Genomic DNA, 19684 nt, shown 5'->3' with positions numbered 1-19684 from the left:
CAGGCAAAATTAATAGTAATAAATCACAAGGACCAGATGGTATATACCCAGGAATTTTAAAAGAATTCAGAGGTGAACTACAAATGTCCTGTGTCATAGTTTGAGATTGGCCTCCCTGAGAGTCGGGGGCTCAGAGGTGATTGGGTGCCAGGGCAGTGTTCCCTGGAGAGCCAGTCACCACTTGTCTTGTTCACTTCTGCTAAAAATCATATATACACAGCACCGGAAGCTGCTGGCAGTGTTTTGCTGTTGGTGTCCGCTGTGTGTAGGTGGAGAAGGCCAGGGGGTGGCTGGGCTCCTTCTTTCCCCCCTCCGGGGGAGGAAGGAGAGCCTTGTGGCCCCCAACTCTGCCTAGGCCAGAGTTAGAGGCAGCATTTAGAGTGAATGTTTGTGAGGGACGCGACTCACAGCACCTGAGGTAAGAGGAGAGAGGCAGGCTTTGCAGCCAAGCCCTCTTCCCCCTCCTTTCTGCAATTAAACTGTGGAGGGGGGGGCTTTTCTTTCTCTCCACTGTAAAGTGGAGGAGAGGCTCAGCATTGGAGCAGAGCCAAAGTGGACGGGCTAAATATAGCTCAGAGCCAGGGAAAGGAATCCCAGGCAAAACTGGAGATGGACTGAAGAGAGAGGCCCAGAGAATGTCTCTGCCATGATTTAAATGCAAGACAGATGAAAACCTGGAGGAGGAGTCAACATTCCAGGACGCGTAAGTTGATAAGCTACACTACAGCAGCCTACGAATCGAGGTATGAGACTGAGAAAGAGAGGTCACACAGCAGACTGAGGAGAAAGGACTCAAAGCTATCTTCTTGGACTTTGTGAGGAGAAAAACTGCAGCAAACAGCTTGAGGTTGGTAGAAACACTCCCACGAGAGAGAGACTGGTTATTTCCCAGCCTTGAAAGGCTCTTCCTGGACTAAAGTTAAAGGGAGGGGCTTAAAGGACTGATAGAAATGTAATAATATATATATATATAGTCGCCTTTAGTTTGTATAATATTTATTTGTGTAAATAAATGTATATACTTTCCCTTTCCCCTATAGAAGCTTCTGGCCTGAAAGTTTCTCTCCGGTGTTGGGATAAATTGTGGGAAGGGGTGGGGGAAAGCCTGGAAATTGGATTTTGGATTTCTAATGTGGCTCAAACTGCCACACCTGAAAAACTTCTAATATAAAACTGCTTTGGTAGGAGAAGACAGGGATGTGTCAGCTATAGCTGACTTTAAAAAGCTGATTTTAAAAGAATGCTATAAGAAATCTAGAAAAGTACAGACCTGATGTCCATAGCGGGCAATTTAATGGAAACTGTAAGATAGATCAGAATTAGTAAGCATATGCATAAAGATGAGTCATAATGGCTTTTGTAAAGAACTGCCTCACAATTCCACTGAAACGTTTATGAATCCCTTGTGGCTAAGGGAGATAGATCCTGGAATCCTGACCAGGGATTTCTGGAAGGTATTTGGAGAGGCCAGTCATCAGCTCTCAAAAGTTAGACTGCCAAGAAATAAATAATTGCAGGACTAAATAATTGATTGAAAGATAGGAATTTGTAGCAGGAATCTACAGTAGGAATCAATAGCCCATTTTCACAGTAAAAGGAGGTCATCAATAGAGTCCCACAAGGAAATGTTTTGGAACCTAATCTGTGCAACATATTTCTCAAAGATCTGAAAATGGCAGCGTCAGAGTCTGCTGACAGTACAGTGTTATTTAGGGAAATATAGGCAATGGCAGGCTGAGAAGAACTGCAAGCAGAAGAGTCTTTGGTACTGGGTATATGGGCAAGAAGATGGAAGCAGGGCATATGGGAATAAACCATCCTATCTTCACATTTGAAATAAAGAGCCCTAAGCTGTTACAACAGTTATAACAGGTAGTTGTATGAGAATGTCTTTTTTATGCTCAATAGTGTGAAAAAAAAGCAAATCAAATTATTAAGCATTGCTAAGAAAGGAGTAAAGAATAAACAGAGATAACACCAAAACAGTGTAAGAATCGATCGATACTATACACAAATCCAGGTCCTCTATCTCAGAGGACAAAGGAAAAGGGAAAGGTTCAGAAAAAGGCAAAGAAAAAGGGATCATAAGCAAGAATGACTTAGATATGTTGCCTAAAGGAAGCACTTAAAAGAAACCTCTAAGTTTTAGAAATAAGGCATTCTTTAATCAGCACTGGGTGCACTGGTCATCATTTTGCCAAAATTCACCCTGAGGTATCTTCACTACAGCTTATATGTCAATGTTACATGATTATTCATTTTTCATTCCCTGCATTCCTGTTACATATTCACGGAATTTCCCAACACTTATTAACATACATGCATATCCTTTTAAGGTCTCTGAGGGTCTTCCTCAGTGGTCTTCGGTGGTCTTCTTTGAAGCCCCCCAAAGTTCTAAGTGACCACCTTGTGAACTTCTTCAAGTCAGTGCACCTGGTTAAAAAGTAACTGGGTGTTGCCTGGCTGACTGCCTCAGTTCCCCCCTTCATTGTTTCTTTAAATCACTTGGCTCAGCTATCTGTAGTTTCTATGTTGTTGTTCTGAAAAATATGTCAGGGTTGACAGCAGGTCTGTCGGAAGGAAGACAGGTCTGTAAAAGCTGATATCCTGAACTTCCTGCAAAGTCACCATGAGTTTGCTAGAGCAAGTCACTGTGAGTCTGCAAATGCTGAATCATTCTGAGTTTGCTGTAGGACAGCCAATCCTAAGGTATGTTTATGAAGAAACACCAATTATAATGCAACATGTATGTTACACTGGGGAGTACAAATGTCAGAGATCTGTTGCAATAAAGATCCTATCCCTCTCCTGTCCTATTTTTGGAAAAAGACTGTTTCTGTGTTGCTTTGGCCGTCTCAACAGCGACATATATATATATCTATGTTTCTGTTATTATGAGCCTCAAAAATGTCCAAAAGACAGAGGAGCTAACTAAAATTTTTATTCGAATAAAAGGGAGAGTTCACTAGACAATCCCCAGTGAAGTCTCTCAACTTGATAGAGGTCACAGCCTCTTTTATCCCCTTGCCTGAAATGCAGGTCCCTCCCTGTTTCCCCATTGGCTGAGGTACTCTGGGGTTACAGCCTTCCCAACATGCCTACAATGCCCCCATTATATGCCCCCATTATATGGTTCCTTTGTTTCTGAGCAAATTGCACTTTTCTATAACTAAACAACTGAACAACCAGTAAATTGTCACTACTCAGCATCAAATGCAACCACACCACAAATTTTGCAAGAACACCTATTTATTCCTAATATTGTAAATACTAGCAGTTCTTGTTACATTTCTAAACCCCGACATCAGATAAACCTTTTGGAAAAGAGTGTGTATGTTTTATGGATATGATAGAGGTCTGTAAAATCTGGAACAGCACAGACAGAGGAAATAGACTGAGCACTGACCTTTGAAAGGTGATATAAAATAAAAGATCATTTAGAGTCCTGGTGAGGCAGCACTGAAAGAGTAAAATATCAAAAAAAAAAAAGTTACATTGCACTTAAACTACCAAGTATGGGTGCCCTGCTAATCCAAACAAGTTTGAAGCTAAAAACCATAGTAGTGGGGTACTAATAACATGGTACTGGTTAACAGAATGGTCAGTGTCAGTCAAAAGACAGTGGCCCAGCAGGGAGCCTCAGAGATAACTTTTCAGATGTTGAAATTCTGTACCCACTTCTGACTTCTGAGGTGCATAGCACAAGCTGATCTTGCCTTTTCTCCTGGTGTCTGTCGTGGTTTGAGCCCTCTAAAAATCCATTTTCGAATTTCCAAGCCCCCCTCCCCCAATTTACCTCAACACCGAAGAGAAACTTCCAGACAGGCACAACTCAGTATGGGGGAAGGGGATTATATACAATTTATTACTATACACTACAGAAGCTAAAAAGCAATTATATACACAATATTAACACAATCCCTAGCACCCCTTGGATCCTCCCACATCACTTAAGAAGAAGTCTTCAAGGCGGTAGTGATAAGTCTCTCTCTCATTGGGGTATCTGGGAAAGGGGTCTCTTGCACCCCCATCAGCCCTCAGCTCCTGCTGAGGTCTCCTCCTGAGCTGCAAGGGAAACACTTGCATCATCAGGTTTTCATCACAAAAGGTCCAGGGAGTCAGCTTTTGAGTCCTTTTTCCCTGGTTCGTGAAGGTTTCCTCCCAGAGAGTAAGATGTTCCATTCTCACTCTCCAGGTTGCAGGCTTCTGGGTCTCACTCAGTCTTTTTACCCCAAATAGCTTTCACTAAAAGTCCTTACCCAGAAAAAGCCTGCCGGTTTGGCTTCCTCTCTTCCTTAGCTGCTGCAGCTTTCAGTTTTTGGCTGCCCTTGTCCAAACCCACGTAGGGCGCCTCTGAACCCTTTGTCCCGTCTCCTGGCTCAGCTCCAGTACCGAGCCTTATGTCCACACCACTGCCTCCCTGGGCAGCGGAGGAAGAAAAAAAGAGCCCCCTAGCCTTGGCCACGGGTACTCGGTCCAGTTATAAACTGTCCCAAGCCCCCTGGCCCCCGGGGGGGTGGCTCAAATTATGACAGTGTCCCAGGTCCTAACAGTGTTCTTCCTACTTATGGAAGACAAGTTCTGAAGTCCCCTCACAGCCCTTTTACCCGGACAAAGAGAGGTGGCCTACAGCAACTGTTCCCTTCTACGCATTGCTGAGATAGATAGTGGACCAGTCCCACAGGGCTCCAAAGAACTTGCACCTTGGTTTGAACCCTTCAGCAAGCAGCAGCTCTGCTGTCCTAGGAGGAAGAAAGCAGCAGGTAATCCATAGGCCTAAGGAGGTGCTGAAAGCTGTCTGGTTTGTGTTTAAGGAAACTTCACAGTGAACATTTGTGAGACTCTGGCAGTCACACTCTCAACACCAGACACTTTAACTGCTGGGACTGAAGCCCCTTCACAGCGGGTGGCTGCAGTGAACCAACAGATGCCCGGCTTTACTCCCTGCACACCCCACTCACACAGTCAGACAAGGTTTCCTTATCGGTTTGACCCCAGGTTTCCCATAGCAGAGTCTCAGATGTCTAGTTCATTGAAGTAATTTATTCATGGCACAGCCATTATTCAAAAGGTCAGCAGTTCACAGCCTCTTGTCCCCAGCGCCAATCTGCATTTCAATCTGCAGCTTGCAAGATGAGCTACCTAGACCAGATATATTCCTCAACAGTTTGGAAAACAGCAAATGAGGTAGCAATGTGCATCACCTAAAGACAGCACATTGTGTTACCAGGAACTAAGCACAGATCACCAGTCTGCAGGTATAGAGTAGGTATTATTTTAGTATGGCATCCTTAGGGAAGCAAGTAGGACCATAGGCTTTTATGCTAACGGACTCCTGGCAACTAACTTCTGATGCGCTTACTGCAGGCAACATATTCTGGGGGAAGAATTTAGCTATAAACTCTATCTTGCTGCAAAGTTTCCAAGCATCCATTGTTCTGCCTGGAAAATCTTGATCAGTGCGGCTGAGATGCCCAATATGAACACAAAGCATCTCCAATGTCCACACAAAACCCAACATATTTGCCTTACCATACATATATTTTTCAGTTAACTACACTTCTAACCATAAGGCACTTGCTCCATTGCATCTGTCACATGTACAGCTGGCATGTAGTGGATCTAGCACTGAGAAGTCACATCTCTGTGATTTCTAGTCAACTTTTCCTACTTTATGTAATTTCCAGAAAAAGAATACAAGAGGATTCTTACCAATGTTGTGTCACACAATTTACTATGATAAGATTAAGCTTTCTTTAAAAAGGAAAGATCTTAATGTTTAATCGTGAGGGATTTTAAATAGATCATTGCAACCAGTATACCCTCCTTTCTCTACCACTTATCATTCTTTGAGGAAACGAAGTAAAAGAATTCACTGCATGAAGTAAAACTATATAGGACCACCAATGCCAGATAATTTAACACCTGGATGTTATCCCAATACTGAGAAGAGGCACTAAGAATGATACTTCAGAAATTATACAGAAAAAGTCTTTGATGTCATGGTAACAGAATGAAGAAGCAAAGCCCCTCTCTGAGTTACTTTCCTAATCAGAAGAAAGCATGTCTCTGAATTGATGAGTAGCCTGTGGTAACAGAGCTGCTTTCCAATATCTGACAAATCAGATCTAAAAAAGAGGTATTACAGTATTGAAGAGATATGCACTCAGAAAATACAGTAAAGAAGGAGAAAGCTTGAGAAGGGAGATAAGAATATGATATATCATCTTCACCCTGAACTAGGACTCTCCCATATTCCTACACAATGTCCATTAGACTACAGGAAACAGAAGCTTTTTCCATTCAGCAGTACACTCACCTGAAAAAAATCCTATATATTTATTCTCAGGACTCTGAATACTATGCAGCAGTGATAACCCAGCAGATAAGTTCAACTGGTGTGTCTGGATATGTCTTACACTAGAGGAAAAACCTGAAAAAGGTGAAAATAGAGAAGAGCAAAAAATAGCATACCTGTGTCAAATTCCTTTACTGTCAATTTATGTAACAGAAACTCATAATTCTGCAGAATGTATGTGTGTGTACGTACATATCTGTATAGAGAGTGAGAGAGAGAGAGGAAGAGAGAGAAGTAAAATAGGAAGAGGTTCAGTTATACCAGACAGCCAAAGGTAAACAACTCCTCTGTGACTAACTGCAAGTAATCATCTAACTGGAAGCCTAGTTAAACAGAATTTCTTAAGGGTCAACATTGAGGCTGACACTGTTTAACATCATCATCAATGACCTGGAAAAGGGGACAGAAGGATCCTAAGCAAGTTGGCATATGACACAAAATTGCAGGGAGCACATGAAAAGCCTGTCATTCACATTGACATTGACAAGCTGGAGGAACGGGCCACTAAGGGAACCCATAATATATACAGGGAGAGGCTAATCTAACTGGGTTTATCCAGCCAAAGGAAGAGAAGACTAAATCTCATTCCTATCTTCAACTGTCTAAGGGGGTTTATAGAGAAAAATGAGCCAAGCTCTTCTCTGAGATGCACAATTAAACAAGAAGCAACAGACTCAAACTGAAACAACAGAAATTCTGACTGGAGAGGATAAAATGATTCTTCACTCTTATAACAGTTAAGCAGGGTGGCCAGAGAGATGGTAAGATCTACACCCTTGGAGGTTTTAAAAAATCACATGGACAGGACCTTGTGCAACCCGATCTAGCTTGTAGTTAAATCCACTTCAAGCAGGTTGGACTACAGATGTCTAGAGGCCCCTTGCAAGCCATTTTTTTCTATAATGCTGTAATGTTATTTATAGTAACAAAATTACAATATGCTTTCCTGCTAATGTCTAAATAAAATAGCTGTTTCAAGTCTGTGTTAAATGAGTTGCTTCCCTGCCATTATTGCATGCCAGGGTGCTGGGGACAGGAAGCAAGAAAAAGTGAAGCTTATACTTCCATCCTGATGTGTTTTCTTTCTACTGAAAAGAGTGGGATCCTATTAGTCTGTGTTTCCATTCTACAGGTGTGAAGTACTTCTAACCTTTCATGTTAGATTGTCAGTAGGAGAACACCGCAAGAATCTGAAATCAGCAAGAGCATCTGAAACAAGAGAATCCACTGAAAGACTGCATAGAAGTTTTTGCATAGGAAGTAGCTCTCCGTATGATAGGTAGAAGCAGCACATTTCCATGGAGTAATATTAAAGTATTAAATTGTAGAATAATTTAGGTTGAAAAAGACCTCTAGGATCATCATATTAAACTGCTAACCTACCGCTTCCAAGTCCACCACTAAACCATATTCCTAAGTGGCTACATGACTTTTAAATACTTCCAGGGATGGTGACTCAAGCATTTCATTGGGCAGCCTGTTCCAATGCTTGATAACTCTTTTTCGGTGAACTAATATCCAGTCTAAAGATTTCTTTTACACTTACTATGGTTAATAAACTTTTCAAGTATAAAACTGAGAGTGCCAGAGACCATGATGCTGTCACCTTGACATGCTGTGAAGACGGTTAGGCATTTCCTCTGCAGTCTCTCTAATTGCACCTATCATCAAAATTGCCTTCAGATACTGGTGATGAAAGGATGACACTTTTGTGCTATTAAGGACCACCTGAGTGTTTTTTTGGGAACGTTAGCACCTGATTCTTTCTGTTCTTCATTCATGAAAACCAGGAAGGACAGTCTACGTTATCTCTATAAGCAACAGTAAAGAAATCATGTTCATGTGCTGCTGACTATTTCAGTTCTGCTAAATAAACACAATAACCCTGCAGTCATAATTTAATTCTTTTAAAATGGCCCCATTCAGCAATGAGGAGTTTCACAGCTAACCAAGTTGCCAGTTTTCTGTTTTATCATCAACAAAAGAGATCAAAGTCTCTGTGACTCAGACTTCATGGCACAGACATCTTAGCCCTGTATAAGTCTACTGTTGAACTCACAGGGCTTTTTAAATTCCAGATTTATAACCTTTCTCTTTTAGATCCAGTCTGCCCTTCTTAGTGCCTTCCCATCCCCATGCATCTTCTGAACTCTGATGTGCTCATTACTGGATATATAATGAAGTAGAACTTGGAATTCCATACCCTACAATCACTCTTCTACTTGGCCTAATCAAGTTAAGTGCAATTTTTAAAAAAGCATATAATTTACATTATTATTTAATATTGCCTATTTTAAATTGTAAGATATATTATTTTTCTAAAGGAAAATAACTAGCTTTTTAATAACTAGTTTTTGTAGTGTGAGTTAAAACAGAACTTTAAAATATTTTCTTGTTGTCAAGGAATGGGAATGTAACATAAAAAAATTAAATGGCAATACAAAATTTTCATAAGTTTACTTGCCTAATTCTGCCTGTATTCAGAGTCTGAACCATTAAAACTTACGAGCTGTTTTAGAAGAAGTGTGCATTAGGGAGTGTTTCAACTGTACAGAGCTCAACGATAGTGATGATAAGGTTGAGTGCCTATGGGTAAGAATCAGGGGGAAGGCTAACAAGGTAGTAGGCATCCTGGTGGAAGTCTTTTACAGACAACCTAACTAGGATGAAGAGGCAGATGAAGTATTCTGAGTGAGGCTGACTGATGTTTCATGATCCCTAGCCGTTGTTCTTGTGAGATACTTCGCCTTGCCAGATGTCTGCCAGAAACTCAACAGAGCAGAGAGAAGGGAGTCTAGGAGGTTCCTGGACTGTGTAGAAGATAACTTCCTGATATAGCTGGTAAGTGAGCCTGTCAGGGCTGATGCCGCATTAGACCTGCTGTTTACAAACAGAGAGAGAAGAAACCTGCTGCTGGGAGATGGGGGGGCTGGAGGTCATCTTGAGCATAGCGATGACAAAATGATAAGTTTCCAGTTCTTGGTGAAATTAAGGAAGGGGGTCAACAGAACATCTACTTTGGACTTCCAGCAGGTGGAAACAGTCATTAATAACAAAGGGGTCCAGGAAAGCTGGACATACTTTAAGAAGGAAATCTTAAAGGCGCAGAAGCCCATCCCTATGTGCCAAAAGATGAGCCATTGGGGAAAAAAACTGGCCTGTCTGAACAAGGAGTTTTTGCAGGAACTCAAGGAAAAAAAGAGTTTATGACCCTTGGAAGAAGGGACGGGAAGCTCAGAAAGAGTACAAGGATGTTGTTGGGTCATGTAGAGAGAAAATTAGAAAAGTGAAGGCTCAGCTAGAACTCAATCTGGCCACTGCTGAGAAAGATAATAAGAAGTGGTTTTTATAAATACATCAACAACAAAAGGAGGGCCAAGGAAAATTTCTTAATTGGACATGGTGGGGAACATTGTAAGCAAGAATGAGAAAAAGGCTTAATGCCTTCTTTGCCTCAGTCTTTAACAGTAAGACCAGTTATCCTTAGGGCAACTGGCCCCCTGAGCTGGTAGACAGGGACAGGGAGCAGATTAGAATCCCTGTATAATCCAGGAGGAAGTCATTAGTGACCTGCTGAGCTATTTAGACACTCAAAAGTCTATGAGTTCAGGTGGGATTCATGAGAGGGTACTGAGGGAGCTGGCAGAAGAGCTCACCAAACCACTCTGTCATTTATAATCAGTCCTGGCTAACTGGGGAGGTCCCAAATGACTGGAGGTAGGCCAATGTGATGCCCATCCTCAAGTAAGGTCAGAAGGAGGATCCAGGGAAGGAGGTCAGGCCTGTCAGCCTGACCTTGGTGCCTGGGAAGGTTATGGAACAGATTATCTTGAGTGCAATCACACAGCATGTACAGGATAACCAGGGGATCAGGCCCAGCCAACACGGGTTTAGGAAAAGCAGGTCCTGCTTGACCAACCTTATCTCCTTTCACGACCAGGTGACCCTCCTAGTGGATGAGGGGATGGCTGCAGATGTAGTCTACCTGGATGTCAGTAAAACCTTTGAAACTGTCTCCCACAGCATTCTCCTGGAAAAGCTGGCAGCCCACAGCTTAGACAGTTCTTTGCTTGGTTGAAGAACTGGCTGGATGGCCAGGCCCTGAGAGTGGTGGTGAATGATGCTGCATCCAGTTGGTGGCCACTCACTAGTGGTGTTCCCCAAGGGTCAGTGTTGGGCCCAGTCCTGTTTAATATCTTCACTAATGATCTGGATGAGGCAATCGAGTGTACTCTCAGTAAGTTCGTGGACAATACTAAATTGGGTGGGAGTATAACAGGCTGGATTGATGGGCTGAGACCAATTTTATGAGGTTCAATAAGGCAAAGTGCCAGATCCTGCATGCAGGATCACAACTCCATGCAGCTCTACAGCATGGGGGAAGAGTGCTGGAAAGCTGCCCAGGAGAAAAGGATGCGGGAGTGCTGGTCAACAGCCATCTGAACATACACCAGCAGTGTGCCCAGGTGGCCAAGAAGGCCAATGGCATCCCGGCTCGTATCAGAAATAGTGTGGCCAGAATGACCAGGGCAGTGATTACCTCCCTCTACTCAGCATTGGTGAGGCAGCACCTTGAGTTCTGTGTCCAGTTCTGGGCCCCACAATTCAAAGACATTGAGGTACTGGAGTGTGTCCAGAGAAGAGCAACAAAGCTGGTGAAGAGTTAAGAGCACTATGAGGAGTGGCTGAGGGAGCTGGGGGTGTTAAGCCTGGAGAAAAGGAGGCTCAGGGGGACCTTATCATTTTCTACAACTACAAAGGAGGTTATAGCAAGGTGGGGATTGGTCTTTTCTCCCAGTCAACTAGTGACAGGACAAGAGGACACAGCCTCAAGCTGCACCAGGGGAGATTCAGGTTGGACTATGAAGAATTTCTTAATGGAAAGCACTGGAAATGGCTGCCCACGAAGGTAGTGGAGTCACCATTCCTGGAGGTGTTCAAGAAACAACTGGATGTGGAACTTAGTGCTACAGTCTAGTTGACAAGGTGGAGGTTGGTCAAAAATTTGACTTGATGATCTTGGAGGTCTTTTCCAACCTAAATGATTCTGTGATGTCAAAACAACTAGAAAATTTCAACATTGTCAATGCTAAAACAAAATTTTGATAACATTTTCACTTAAGCATGAAGAGTCAAAAGAAACACTGAATTCTTCTAAAAACATCTTAGCTATTAATTTCTTTCAGATATAGTGTCATATATTTCTGCAGAACCCTGCCCTTAAATAACTCACCTAATAAAGTGCCTTGTTACCTGACCTGATCACAGCCCCAAATTCTCAAATCTAAAATGAGTAGTGCTCAGCTCCATTCTCTTTGAAGGGCACTTCACATGGAAACTTTACCCAAGAGAGTGAATTCATTCCAGTGACACTGACACTTAAACTCTACTGCTGCTCTAATGACTATTTTATTATTCTGTTGTAAAGCTCTCAAAGTAGAAAGATTGAGAAAGCCTGAAATACTGTGTTTCATCAGAGCACTGATCAAGGAGTTAAAAGTTTCAATGTCTTCATCAAGGTCCAGATGATGGAAGATTTAACATGGTGCGCAGATCTAGAGATCAATATTGATTCCTCTGAGGAATATGTACAAACTACAAGGAAGAAAACAATGAACAAGCAATTGGATAAACTGAGTCAGAGAAAGTTTCAGGTAGACTAAAAATGTAAGCATCAGCAATGTTGCGAAGAGCATTCAGTGAATAAAATCCAACAGCATGTGCTGAATAGAACTCACACTGTGTGCAACTATCTGTCCTGTGTACAAAATACCAAATGATCACTATGGAAATAATGTGATGAAATCATACCTCAACAGTAAAACAAGGTGGAACAACACACCAGTTACTACTTTAACTTCTAAGTGATCGAACGCATGGCCTGAAACACATCAGCATTCTGTTCTAGCAGCAGGTTCTTGCCCATGGCAAGCGGGTTGGAACTAGATGATCTTTAAGGTCCCTTTCAACCCAAACATTCTATGATTCTGTAAACTCTTACCGTAGCTCGCTCACTATAGAAAGATGTTGCATAAGTGGTAGATGCAGGCAGCCATGATAAGTGTGCTAAATACTACCCTTGAAAGCCTCTTTACAAATGCTTGAGTGAAATGAAAAGTTTGATCTTTTGCCATCAGTATCATGCTCCCACAAGATGCTGAGTGAGCTGAACTGGTGTGCTCCCGTTTTAAGAACTGGGGGTGTGCGCGTCAGAGAATAGCAACAGCTAAGTATGCCCATATCTAGACGGTAGCTCTAGTTCGCCAGAAGGGAAGCAGAGAGAGGGTGGCGAGAGCAGTTCGCCTCAGGCTTGTAGAGGATCACAGGGGCCAGTGTTCAGCAATCCTGGCTTCAGTAGAGCTCCGCTCGGCCCGTCCCAGTCCGGGCTGCCCCCTCCTCCGCGGTGCCCACGGGCCCCGCCCCGCTGCTCCTCCAGGCGAGGGAAGCTGCCCTATCCCGCGCCTGCGCCGGGACCGCAGGAGCGCCCAGCAGAAGTGCCCGCACCTAAAAGGAGATAAAACAACGTGCTGGTCGAAAGGTGTTGCAGATGCGAGTGTCTTGCAGTTGGCCGAGTCGCTCTTCGCCGGCTGCTTTCAACGTCAGTTTCTGCACAGAGCACCTTCTACTGTCTTTTCCGCTGCCACTACTCAGGCAGTGATTGGCATTACCCTCGAGGAGGTGAAGGCGAGCTGGGTCCTTGCTGAGGCCATGGCGCGGCGTGTGACGCAGCAGGCTGCGCAGAGTCGCCGCTGTGGGCACGATGATGCCGGGGGAGACGCCGCCGCCGGCCGGGACTGCGGCCGCCGCCGGAGCCTGCGCCAACTGCGGTGTTCTCCAGCAGGTAGACACGGGCTGCCCTCCCTGTGGCGCTGGAGCGGGGTAGTAGGGCTGCGCCGGGCCGCTGGCGGGTGAAGAGACCCGGGTCCCACAGTCACCGCTCCCGGCGCGGCGGGAACCCGGATAGCGTGTGTGGCGAACGGGCACACTTGTAAAAGTAGCAGCAGTGTCGAGCTTTAGCCGGGCGAAATGTGAAAAAGTAGCTCAGGTGTCTGCGGCGTACCTGGGAATTTTTAGGCGTATCCTTTTGGCTTTGCTTCGGTGCAGTGAAAAGACTGTTATGATTCACTTTCTTCCCTGAGGTCTCTTAAGCGAGCGTGTATTTTTATAGTATTATGCTTTGGGCAATATTCGTTTCTCTTGTAAATAAAGGGAACGCCCTTTTGAGAGTCCATAAGACACATTTAGAATGAGTATGGATTGAGAATTTGGAAAATCTGTAGACTCAAGTGAGCTGATGTTTTTTATTGCTAATATTCTGCCAAAGCTTAGTTGAATTTTGAGCAGAAAATCTTACGGGGATTTAGTATAGAATCTACTGCAAAAGCAACGTTTAAACAGCTTTTGTAGTAAGGCCTCATTTAAGTATGCATACTTTCTTGTGCAGCTTGCATTCTCTACTTGTATTTAAATGAATATACTTTTGATGACTTAGTAATAAAGACTAAAATAAAGAAGACAGATTATTGTATTCTGTACCACATTAGCAATCAAGTTAGGGGTACTTACAGTAGATAGTACTAGCTTTTGGGGTATAAGTTCTTTACCAACTTGAGACTCTTCCTTACAGAATATAAATGAATATGTAGCCGCATTAATTGCACTGAAGCAAAAAATGATTGATGGAGAGTAAGTACAATTGCATGTATGTTTTTTTTTGGTGGGCTGGGTTTTATTGCTCTTAAGTGCTTAAAACAATGCAGGCGGATGCACCACACTAAATACTCCAAAATGAAAATAACTTCTTCACAAGCGGGTTCTAAATCTAGACTGTAAGACTTCTTTAATATAAGCTCTAAAGCAATAGTATGTAATGGCAGTAAACGGGGCTAAGTACAGGCAGAAGCAAGTCTGTGAAGAGATTTATTTCATTTGTTTATCTATAAATTTATTTATATTATTATTTCATTTGATTGTGTTCATTTATTTCATTCTTGTGAAGAATATGAGAAATAAAGTCGAGTACAGGTATGTATGAACTTTTTAAACAGAATTAAGTCTGATCATTAGAGTGTGAAATGCTTTTGTATTAAATATCAGAATATGGAAAGTGAAGCTGAACATTTTTCAGAACAATAAGGTTCTAAAATACTTCTTATAATTTGTTTTCTCTTATTGCTTGCAGTTCTTCTCAAAAACCATCAACATATGGTTGTATGGAATAAAATATCAAGATCTGTTATGTATACCTCCATAGTGTGGCCTAATATCCATGCTATGCCTCCTAATTGTAATGTTTTGTTTCTCATGTACTCTCTCCCAGATACATGTCAATTTGGCTTGAGTGAATCTAAATTCCAGTCCTGCATTCTGGTTTCCAAACAGTATTTAAGAGAGCACACACCGGGACCGTTTTTTCAAAACTCCTTTACTATGTATGATTCCTTTTCTGACCTCCAGACTTTGTATCCCTCTTTCTTCTGCCAATGCACACAATTCTTGTGGGAATTGCCTCTAACTACTTGAGCTCAGCCTTTCTTTTTTTGCCTTTCTTGATTACTCTTAAATGTTGCAAGACAAAGTAATGCAACCCTCTCTGTACTGGGGTAATGGCCATGGTATTTCTCTTTCTTGTCCTTTCTTCTCACAGTTCTTAAAAACCATAGCATTTAAGGAAAGAGTTACTTTCCTTCCTGCTGTCCCTCTTGGATCAGGGTGTTACCCTCTTATGGCTGCTGGGAGAATAATGTAAAGATTAAGGCATTTTAGGGTCTTTTGAAATATTTTTCTGAGATTTATGTGTTCTTTTTTAGGAAAACATCTTTTTAAGTTTTAGGAAAACATCCTTTTGGTAGCATGTTATATATGTATCTTTTAATTTATGCATGTATATTAATCTTTATATACATATATATACATATGTATATAAATTTTTACCTAAACAGTATTTTTTTAAAAAACTGCAATTAGTTAATGGCTACAAAGTAATGTAACTCAGTGAGTTTTTTATATTTCAAAGCAGTCTGATTTGAGGTTTGAATGGCTTAATGAAACAAAAGGGTTATATTGACTACTATCAGAAAATGCAAACCAATACTTTCTGTATTTATCTGTAAAGCAAAAGGAGAGGTATCCTGAGACATAATTGTCAAAATTGGGGGAGAAAATTAGTAATGTCTTTTTTTCTTTACTTGCAGTCGTTTGCTGACAGAATATCAACAGAAATGCACTGATATCCTTTACTTTTCTATTAGTGTCCTTACAGAATTACTATACTTATAACACTTCTTATAAGAGTACTTGAGACTTTTTACTTAAGGTTTAAGTAGTGATATCTCCAGTGAAGAACAAACTGGGTAGGTTTTATAAAGAAAATAGGCCTTTGGAATTAAAACTGTCCACTTAAATTCTGTCTGTGTCTAATATACGGTTCAAGATGGTCTATTTGAAATCTGTATTGTGTGAGAATTACTCACGTAACAGAAGAAGCTCTGCTTATTCACTTCAAGTGCACTGAAATATATGTATTAAACACTTAGTTGTGCAAGTCTTGTGGAGTTTTTTGTGTGAGGAAGTTTTTATTGGATGTTTCTTTGCAAGTGGCAATTGAGTTGAAATACATTTAAGGACATTTGATGAACTGTTTTTAATTTCTACCTTAACAAGAGATTACAGCTTCAATTTGCTGAACGGTAAGTTGATATAGGTTGTTTAATAAAGATGCTATGTTTTCAATTTGCCACTGGCTGCCGCAAGAGAGGAGCCCCAAAGAAAAGATACAAGGACTCCCTGAAACAACATCTCAGCCTTGGCCATATTGATCACCATAACTGGTCTACTCTGGCCTCCAATCAGGAGGTCTGGAGACACACCATCTATAACGCTGCTGGTGCTTTTGAGAACGCACGCAGGATCACCCTTGAGGAGAAAAGGCAACGCAGAAAGAATCGTGTCTTGCAGAATATACCACCTAAGGAGTCTTTCTGCTGTGCCTTTTGCAACTGGACGTGCCTATCTCGTATTGACCTTTTTAGCCACCAACGTGTTTGCAACAAACGTGGGTAGAGCCCTTCCCAAATCTTCGTTCGCAAAGCCTAGCCATGATGTTTTCAATCTTGTGGTTAGTTTTGGGAGTCTGATGCTGTAATAGCAGCAGCCCTGGGTCTCAGCTGAGCACTTAGTATAGTCCTTTTACTGTGCTTCCTAGGCCATAGTTAGCGAAGCAGAGAAATCTGTTGTCCTTCTACAGTACCTGTGTGGGATTCTTTCCTGGGCCTATGTTACATAAGAGTCTTAAGTGACCAAGTGGAGATGTGGAGCTCATATTTTGGTGGTAGTTAAATGTAAGCCTATTTGGGGCGGCCATATTTGTATGAAGCATTTTACTTTAGAGTTGTGGCTGCGCGCTCTTGCTTACTCTGTCTGATTATAGAGGAAGAGGCAGCATATAATCCTGCCTGTTGAAGAATACTGCAGTTGGACTCTGCTCTAATTTTACAGCAATATGTAGGCAGAGGCACTTACTACCAGCACTTTAGTGTAGGCAGCACACCTATGTGGCATGTGCCATCTGCTTGCATTTAACTTCAGGCTCAGTGTAGTGTTTTTTAACCAGATCTTAAAAATTCTTTAAATGTTGGATAGAAAAATGAGAATACTGAGACTCTAAAAGCTTTTGGGTATCTCTCACAGCAATTTTCCATAGGAAAAAAGCAAAGTACTCAAGACACTTGACTGAAGAATCAGAATATTACATTTGAAAGCACCTGTGTTTTTGGCAACTTCTTTTTTAATTGCACATCCCGTTTCAGAGAGATCTCTGCTCTTCGTTGCCAAGTGGAGCAGATGTTACAGAAAATTCTGCCTCTGGAAAAGTGCCAGGAAGAGTTGGGTTCCTTGAAGGCAGAGTTGGAAGAGAAAAAGGTGTGCTTGTAAGGTTTAAATGACTTGCACTTTTTCCATTGAAGGAAATGTATATATTTAATGGTCATCTTAATGAAGCTGACTTTAATGAGCCCAGTTGTTATTTCCAGCTTATTGGGACAGGCAGCTCTGGGTTTAGGTGAAATTGATAGCAGGTTCCAGAGAGGCAAAAAATTTAGGTTGTTGTAGTTCATATGATTTTTGATCAGATTATTTGTTTTTTATTTCCTAACTTAGGAAGGAAGGAGAAACACTCAGATTCCTTTGGTTTTCTGTTCTGCTCTTATCAGAATATTGAATACTTGTACTACTGAAAAGGTGCAAAGAGAGTCTGTGCAGAATAGGTTATGCTTCTGTTACCATTTTGAACATATGCTTTCAGATTATTAGCTTCTAGAGTTTATCCCTAATTTCTCTCCCATTTCTCCTGAGATTTAGTCTACAGGAGAAAAGCTTTTAACTGTTCAAATCACCTAAATATATGTATTTCCTATACATTAACTATTATTTCTGCAAAAAATACCCCACCCTCTTTCTTATATTTTTTTTCATGATACAAGGCAGGATATTAATATTTGTCTTGTCGCTGTACACAGTTTGTCTTCCATGTTAGAACTGTTTATAAGTCCTCTTCCCTCAGCAAGTGTTAGTAGCTGATGTCCTGATGGCACTTTCAAAAACAGCAGGATTATACATATGGTGTATAATAGTTGTGCTCTTGACTTCAACTTTGAGTTCCTATCCAGATAGATGTTAGAGACCCATACTCAAAAGATAGATAAACATATAGAGATTTATGTATTTGTTTGTTTGTTATAACTTTTGCCGTTAAAGGAGGATAACCTGACTTTTCAACTTGCTTGTTTTCTCATGGAATATACTTTTTTGGCTATGCACTAGAATAGGTAAGGTGTCTGCCATCTTTTTTTTCTCCTCAGTATGGACATATTTTAACTCTGCTTTCCTTCTTCACAGAGTTCTCTCAAGATTTATCGTGAGAGTCAACTGGAATATGTTAAAATTAAAGAAGAAATAGTAAACAGTGATGCCATGTGAGTGATGCTTCTTCTTTTCACAACCTTTCTTTCCCCCTCTTATCTCTTCCAGAACTTGATCTTATACTTTACCTAGTTACGCTTTCCATTTGTTTATGGGTTCTTACAACAATGAGTTGATGGAAGGCCAGTCTTAAATTTTGTAGCAAACGCACTTGAGTGCAGTGTTAGTTTAATTATTATCTTGTCTTGAAGTGACTCTTGGTGGTTGTTTAGCAGAAGTTTTTTAAGAACAGGATGAGATAGAGAAAAAGCTTTAGTTCTCCAGTTTTAAGTGATTTTTAGTCTCAGCTTTTTGTTATTTCCATCCATTTCAGTTGTGCTGATAAGTCCCTGAGGATAATAGAGAAATCATATTATCAAAGTGGTCTGCACTAAAATCAGTCCTTAAAATAATTGTTTTTAAAGAAACAGCTTAGCAGTTTAGGGCGAACTGTGTGCCATGTTTGAAAGTGAGCAGGAGGGATTTGGCACCAAAAGTGCAGAAGCTGCTTTTGCTGCCACAGTACAGAATATTCTGAAGCTGTGCCTTGATAATTCCCAAAGTTTGTTTTTCCAGTAACTAGTCACTCCAAGGGTTCCTTGCCTGGAGCATATGTGTATACTGTCATTTCTTACAGCTCTTGATGAATACTCTAATGAACTTGTCTACTTGCTTTTTAACCCTCTAATCTAAATCACCTGTATCACAGAATTGCGACTTCTCTATATTGTTTAGAAAGGTGCTCGTGCTCTCAAAGAGAACCAGCTAATATATAGCTGGGTGTTATTAGTTGGTAGTTGTGGTTATTTTTCTCTAGATGCATCACTTTGCATTTATCAAAACCAGTGATTGCTCTCTAGTAACTTGGAATTCTAAGACCCGTTTGCTCTTTTTTGTAGTCAGCTTTTATTTCTGATGTGTTCCAGCACACATCCCAATGGGACTCTCACTGGTGACTCTTTACTTGCTTGTTAGCTGACTATCATTTTTAATTTTGGTGTTCTTAAGCTATTTTGGTGCTACCAGCAGGTCAAGGGAAGGGATCAGTTCCCTCTGCTCAGCACTGGTGAGGCCAGACCTGGAGTACTGTGCCCAGTTCTGAACTTCTCTGTAAAAGAGATATGGGTATACTTGCAGAAGGTCTAACAAAGGGCCATGGAGATGAACAAATGACTAAAGCATCTCTCAAATGAGATACCCTAGTATCTTTACATGACTTGTGAAATATACAGTACTCGCAAAGCACAGCATCACGCCACTATTGCCCAAAAGACTGTATAAGCAGACTAACATTGTTGTCTCTTCTTCTGCCAGACTGCACTTATTTCACATATAGGTGTACTCAATGTTCTGTGAGCTTAATGGAAT

The 19684-nt window shown here is 41.4% G+C and overlaps 1 protein-coding gene and 1 long non-coding RNA gene across 6 annotated transcripts in view; both read left to right on the top strand.

Annotated features, from left to right (window-relative positions):
- The first annotated feature begins 274 nt into the window (after positions 1-274).
- On the top strand, positions 275-12338 carry LOC108500590. The gene is made up of 3 exons (XR_001875919.1): positions 275-847; positions 7491-7637; positions 11878-12338. It is a non-coding gene; the product is annotated as an uncharacterized LOC108500590 (long non-coding RNA).
- Positions 12339-12885: 547 nt separating this feature from the next.
- ICE1 (interactor of little elongation complex ELL subunit 1) overlaps positions 12886-19684 on the top strand; it is a 45163-nt gene continuing 38364 nt past the window's right edge. Inside the window, exons 1-6 of one of the 5 annotated variants that reach the window (XM_017821513.1) lie at positions 12886-13199; positions 13986-14044; positions 15553-15587; positions 16029-16047; positions 17167-17278; positions 18254-18330. In XM_017821513.1, coding sequence (XP_017677002.1) covers positions 13119-13199; positions 13986-14044; positions 15553-15587; positions 16029-16047; positions 17167-17278; positions 18254-18330 — 383 coding nt within the window. In that variant the 5' untranslated portion in view covers positions 12886-13118. Of the gene's footprint in view, positions 13200-13270; positions 13435-13985; positions 14045-15552; positions 15588-15616; positions 16048-17166; positions 17279-18253; positions 18331-19684 lie in introns of those variants that run through there. The other 4 variants (XM_017821523.1, XM_017821531.1, XM_017821538.1 and 1 more) reach the window with 4 other exon arrangements.

Source organism: Lepidothrix coronata, unplaced genomic scaffold (genome assembly GCF_001604755.1).
Source record: "Lepidothrix coronata isolate B3197 unplaced genomic scaffold, Lepidothrix_coronata-1.0 Scaffold3, whole genome shotgun sequence".
In the NCBI taxonomy this organism is placed as follows: Eukaryota; Metazoa; Chordata; class Aves; order Passeriformes; family Pipridae; genus Lepidothrix; species Lepidothrix coronata.
The sequence above is the reverse complement of the archived record's forward strand: the minus strand, read 5'-3'. Positions and strand labels throughout refer to the sequence as shown.